The following is a 6577-nucleotide window of genomic DNA, read 5'->3' as shown; positions in this document are numbered from 1 at the left end:
TTTATTGGTCCAGTGGTGAGGATTTTTGCCTTCTTTACATTGAGATGTAATCCATACCGAAGGCTGTGGTCTTTGATCTTCATCAGTAAATCTTTAAGTCCTCTTCAGTTTCAGCAAGCAAGGTTGTATCATCTGCATATTGCAGGTTGTTAATGAGTCTTCCTCCGATCTTGATGCCATGTTTTTCTTCATAGAACCCAGCTTCTCGGATTATTTGCACAGCATACAGGTTGAATAAGTAGGGTAAAAGAATACAACCTTGTTGCACACCTTTTGTAATTTTAAATGAGTGGTTCTGTTCGAACAACTGCTTCTTAGGTCCAGGTACAGATTCCACATAAGCACAATATGTTACGGAATACTCATACTCATACTTCGCAATTTTGTCCATCGCTTGTCATGATTTGACAACAAAGATATGAGAGACCATATGAAACAGATACAGATGGAAATCCTGGAACCCTGAACTTCAGAGGAAAGGTTAGAGAATTGGTCTGAGTGCATACTGGGAGGAGAAGCTGAGCAGGGACAGCAAGAAAAGGAGACAGACTGGTGAACAGCTGGCCAGACGCATCACAACCATCTTAGGAGCAGCTTTGTCAACAGAAGGTGGTATGGCAGAGCAGATTCCCAGTGCCATTGTTTCTTTTTCCTCCATGATCCCCTGATGATCAGAGGTGTGGTCATGTTCCTTGCTCATCCGCTCCCAGTTTAGACTGTGGTCTCCAGGAGTTCCGAGCCAGAATGAGGTGGGGGCCTGAAGTGCTGCTTCAGTGTGCTGCTTTGGCGCCTGGATTCAGGCAGGCTCAGCTCCAGACCTGCAGAACCTGTAGAGCCACTATATCAACATTTAGCCAGTCACCCTTCCTGCGGCTGCCCTGTGGTCTTAACAGACACTGAAAGCAGCTCCATCAAGGGCCTCCAGGAACTACTTCCAGATTGAGTGCTCTAAATATAGATAAAGATGTCAATATGAACTCAGTTTTGTCAGGAACTCTGCTGTCACATCCCTCCCACACCCATCTCTTGAGCTTCTTGGCTTGTGGAACTCCCCCCAGTTTTCTCCTCTCTGTGTCCAACAGCAACAATAGCTTTTGGGTTTTCCTTTTATTGTTTCATTATTTTTGTTTTTTTACTCTTCTTTATCCTCCTTTTTTTCTTTCCATTTCTTTGAATTTTTATCCTATCTCCACTGTGGTCCATTTTGTCTTCTGTGTCTCATTTCCCCCTTTGATTTTTCTTTACTACTTTCTACTTTCTCTTCGGTTTTTTTCCCTTCCTTTTACTTTCTCTCTAATTTTTCTCTTCTATAGCTCCACTCTCCTGTCTCTGTTCTCCTTGAATTATTCTTGTTTTGTTTTTTCTGTGTCCTCCTTTTCTCTTCTATTGCTCCATTTCCCTGTCCATCTTATGTCTTTATAGTTATTATATTCTTTTTTCTTGTTTCTGCCAGTTTTTATTTCATTTCTCTCTTTATTATTTCCTCTTTACATTGTTGGTTCCTTGTTTGTTCATTCTCTTTTGTTTTCTTGTGTGTGTCAAAGCTCTTTCCCATCCAATAGAAGAGAGCAATCTTGACAATACAGCCCAACCAAAAGCATACTCTCTGCAACTCCACCTACTGGGCAAGAGCCAGTACTAGTTCCTATACCACCTGATCAATGATGGACAGAAGCCAATATCAGCCAAACCCACCCTAAACTGAGGTACACAAACGGTGAGCAAGAACAGTATATACACTTCCATCCTCTAACTACACCCAAAGGAGACAGTTACATCAGATAATTTTAGCTCACATGAAGAAACAAGAGAGAATGGCTCAAACAATGAACAAAATGCTGAGCCAGCATATGTTTCTGAGGAAGAAAAGGAACTGGAACTAACTGAAAAAGAATCCAAAGCAATTCTCATTAGGTATCTTCAAAGGATCAATAGAAAATTCGAGGAACAAGAACACAGTAAATACGTTAGAAGAATTCAGGAAAACACTACAAGAACAAACAAAATAAAAGCAAATTTTGAAACAATATAAAACCTGCAATTGGAAATATAGAAGATTAATACTAAGACCTCAGAAATGAAAGAGCAATGAGTAGATGCAAAGTAATGGAGGCCTGAATTAGTGAGCTTGAAGATGATCTTTCAATACAAGTATGCTAGAAGAATAATAAGAAAAAAGAGTGAAAAAATATGAAGAAAGCCTAAGAGTTATGTTGGCTACCATGAAGAGGAACAACTTATGAGTGATCAGAATTCCAGATCAGGAAGAGATAATAAAAAGCACAAAGAGAATTTTCAGAATTGTTGAAAGAAAACTTCCATAACATCATGAAAGACCAGAAGAAAACCATTCAAGAAGCTGAACGAACAAACTCCAAACAGGATAACCCCCAAAAGAAAATAACCAAGACACATCATAATCAGACTTTCCAAAAGCAAAGGAAAGAATCCTGAGAGCAGGTTGGGAAAATGAAAAGTTACCTACAAAGGAGAACCAATAAGACTAAGCTCTGATTTTTCAGCAGAAACCATTAAAAGTAAAACAAACCTACAAGACTGAAAATAGGGAGCCAGAGATATCAATTTATAGTGAAGTCAACTACAAAGCAAAAACAGAGAATAGTGTTGCTACAGAGTTTCAAAAGACACGGAAACCAAGTAGATTTCAAGACAAAAGAGACCGTTTTAAATAGGGAAAAATACTAACAAATTGCAGGATAACCTCAAAGAAAATGAATACACTTGCACATCAAAATAAAAAGAGAGGAAGATCAGAAAGATGTAGTAGTAGTTGCTGTTGTTGTTAAGTACCAGTTCTGACTCCTAGTGTCCCTGCACAGGGTTTCTGAGGCTGTAAATCTTTATGGGAGCAGAAAGCCTCATCTTTTTCCTGTGGAACAGCTGGTAGTTTCAAACTGCTCACCGTGAGGCTAGCAGCCCTATTTGTAACCACTATGCTATCAGAGCTCCTTAACACAACAGAATGAAAGATGCAAAGAAAACCCACAAACAAAATGAATTCAATTATGTGAAACAAAGAAACCAGCAGCACCAGAAAACAAAACACACACACAGCAAAAAGACAGCTACCAATTCACACCTACTGATAATGACACTGAATTTAAATTGATTAAATACACTAATCAAGAAACAGAGACAAAGCTGAGTTGATAAGAAAACGGGATCCTTCAATATACTGTCTTCAAGAGACACATCAAAAAGATGGAGACAGCCTAAATGTCCATCAGCAGAAGAATGGATAAACAACCTTTTTACATACACACAATCGAATAGTATGCAATGTTGAACAATAAAGATGAATCTGCAAAACACCTCACAACATGGAGAACCTGGAGGACATTAAGATGAGTGAAATTATTAAATTACAAAAGGACAAATATTGTATGAGACCAATGTTGTAAAAAGTTAAGAAAAGACGTTCTTGATAAAGAAAAAATCTATGATGGTTATGGGGTACAGAGAGAGGTGGGCTGGGAAAATTATTCACAGACTAGACAGTAGACACATATTAACATGGGTGACAGGGTAGACAATATACAACAAGAGGGAGGTTAACAGAGGAAAAATGAAGGTAGCAGGAGTCACAGGGAGGAATGCTATATTAAAGTGAATAAAGGTAAATACTGTTAACTGTTGGTATATGGAAGGGATTGCAACCATCGTAAATGAAGCAAAGTATATGATGTGTTGAATGTAAAATTGATGATTTTCTCTATAAACCTTCACTCAATTCACAATAAAAAGTAAAAAAAAAAAGAGAGAGAGAGAGAGAGAGAGAGAGAGAGAGAGAGAGAGAGACTATTAGTCCAATGGACTAATGGAACACAAGAATATCAGTCTCCATAACCCTGAGACCAGAAGAATTATATGCTGCCCAGCTACCACTACAAAATGCTTTAAAAGGGATCAAATTAGAAAGTCCTGGATAGAGTGGGAGAAAATGTGGAAAGAAACTCAAAATTGCTTATCACTTACTACTGACCAGAAAGAGACTGGAGGAGCCCAAGACTATGGCCCTAGGTCACCCTTCAGGTCTGAACAGAACTCACCCTCACAGCTAAATTATGAGTCAACCAGTAGATAGGAATATAGTGAGGACACCAACACTAGTGTTGTATGTACACCATAGAATGACCAACCCTTTAAGATCAAAAGAGCAGCATTTACCTATGGACAAAATTCAGAAGGGTTGGAAAAGAGGAAGGAAGGAAACAAGAATTACCAGGAAGAAGTGGGATATGTGCCATTACACTGAGGGGATTGTAGTCATTGACATAAACAAAATATATGATTTGTTGAATGTAAAACTGATGATATGCTTTGTAAACCTTTACTCAATCCATGGTAAAAAGTTTTTTAAAAATTTGTTGAAAACTTAAGATTTGGTCCAATATTCCTAGAATAATCTAGGAACGGCTGACTGGCTGTTTGCCACTGGGTTGGTTCTGAGTAACAGAAACCCTGTGTTGGGTATCTGAGGCTATAAATCTTTCATCAAAGGAGCAGAATGTCTCATCTTTCTCACACGAGCGCTGGTGGACTCAAACTGCTAACCTTGTCGTTAGCAGCCCAATGCACTACACACCACCACAGCGAGGTAGAATAAACTAGGTGACAGCATGATTTATTCTGCAACATGAAAATCCTTAAGAAACCACAGCTTCTACATTATTGTCATTATTTAATTTAAAAAAATGCACTAAAAGCTACTAGTACCTATGGTTTTATTACATTTCACCAATACTGATTTAGACACATTACTATGTAGATTAAATTAGATCTATTCTTGAAAAGTACAGAAAGGAAATTACCTGTTGATCTGAATCTGTTTTTAGTACAGATCTATCTGTAATCAGGACTGCTCTGGAGATTTGCCTACAATGCACAAGACAGTAAATAAATCAGTGATGTAAATTCCATGGATATAGTTACATAATTAAAAAGTTATAGTTACATAGCTACAACATGCACATTTCAAAGATTTAAGTAAGCATAAAAGTGTCACCTCCTAAGACAAAGTCAATTTCTGCTTTAATCTTTTTCATGCTCATGAAAGGAATATGACAACCCACAACTGAAGCAAAGGAACTGAAGTTATTCTGTTATGTTAGCTGCCACTGAGTAGGTTCTGATTCATAGTAGCCCTGTGCATAATAGAACAAAACACTGTGATGTTGTGCCAACCTCACAACTGTTATATTTGAGCCCACTGATGCTACCACAGTGTAACTCCATCTCATTAGATGTAAATCGATTTCATCCTATTTTTCACCTATCTTCCACTTTACTAAGTATGATGTCCTTCTCCAGCGACTGGTCCCTCCTGACATATCTAAAGTACAGGGGAGTCTCATCATCTCATTTCTAAGGAGCACTCTGGCTGTACTTCTTCCAGGACAGATTTATTAGTTCCAGCAGTCAATTGCACTCTTAATATTCTTTTTTATTTTATTTTACTTTTTTATGTTTTTATTGCGAACTGAGTGATAGTTTACATGGGAGAACATCGGTTTTATAGTCATCCTATCATATTTCATTTCATTGCAATGATTACAATCCCTTCCGTGCATCATCATTCAATAGTATTTGCTTCTATTCCCTCTGTTGTTGTTGTTTTTGGATGTACACAAAAACACTCAGGAATATGCAATCATTCAAACTCCCAAAGGGCATACGCTGCAAGCCTGCCCCCCAGCCACCAGCACACAGCCCCTCTCCCTCTATGAGTCTAGAGTCCCCAGCTGCTCCATCTCTCCACGTCATCATCTCTGCTTCTATCTGTGGTGTCGCTGCTTCTCTGAATAGGGTCCCACACTCCACTCCCGCTCTTCTCCTTTTATGGTCCCAGGGTCCTCCGCTCCTAGACTGCAAAATCAAAGACTCCCCTTTTTTGCTACAAAACGTCTACCTTTACATTTACACAATCACAATCAGTCAGGATAACAGTTACTCACTAATGAACCACAAGAATCTTATCAACCCTTCTCCTTTCGCCAGCCCAATCTAGATGGGTTGAAAACCATTCAGTGGAGATTCTACCTTCGCCCGCACCCTCTGAAACTAAACTCCCTCTTGAACACTTGTAAGCCAGTCACTTCGTGCCTTTATAGCCCCTCTATTTTAGGTAGCCAATGTCTAAGTTGCCCATTCCTATCTACCCTATGTACAGAGGGGATGGGAATGATCCTTGCTGTGAAGATTCCTTCCCTCTTAGTTCATATTTTAAGCTACTACATCCACATGTATAAGTCAAGTTCATCAAGTTGTAGTGAATTACACTTGTTTTATCAAAAAACAAAATAAAACAAACTACCCTTTGCTTTTGAGTCAGTTTTTCTTTTTTTTAAATGTTTTATTGTGAATTATATGATAGTTTACATGGGAGAAGTTTCGTTTTACATTCATTCCATCGTATATCATCTCATTGCCATGGTTCCAATCCCCTCCATGCATCATCAACCACCCAAAGGGTATATCCCAGAAACCCGCCCCCTACACTTCCCCCTCCTCACCCCAGTTTTCGGCCCACAGTCCCTTTCCCTCTCTGGGTCCAAAG

The 6577-nt window shown here is 38.9% G+C and overlaps 1 protein-coding gene across 1 annotated transcript in view; it reads right to left on the bottom strand.

Annotated features, from left to right (window-relative positions):
- CHM (choroideremia (Rab escort protein 1)) overlaps window positions 1-6577 on the bottom strand; it is a 304050-nt gene that overhangs the window by 48510 nt on the left and 248963 nt on the right. The window contains exon 11 of the mRNA XM_006871309.1: window positions 4833-4896. Within this exon, the coding sequence (XP_006871371.1) occupies window positions 4833-4896 (64 nt within the window). The remainder of the gene's footprint in view (window positions 1-4832; window positions 4897-6577) is intronic.

The sequence above is a fragment of the Chrysochloris asiatica genome, unplaced genomic scaffold (genome assembly GCF_000296735.1).
Source record: "Chrysochloris asiatica unplaced genomic scaffold, ChrAsi1.0 scaffold00167, whole genome shotgun sequence".
In the NCBI taxonomy this organism is placed as follows: Eukaryota; Metazoa; Chordata; class Mammalia; order Afrosoricida; family Chrysochloridae; genus Chrysochloris; species Chrysochloris asiatica.
The sequence above is the reverse complement of the archived record's forward strand: the minus strand, read 5'-3'. Positions and strand labels throughout refer to the sequence as shown.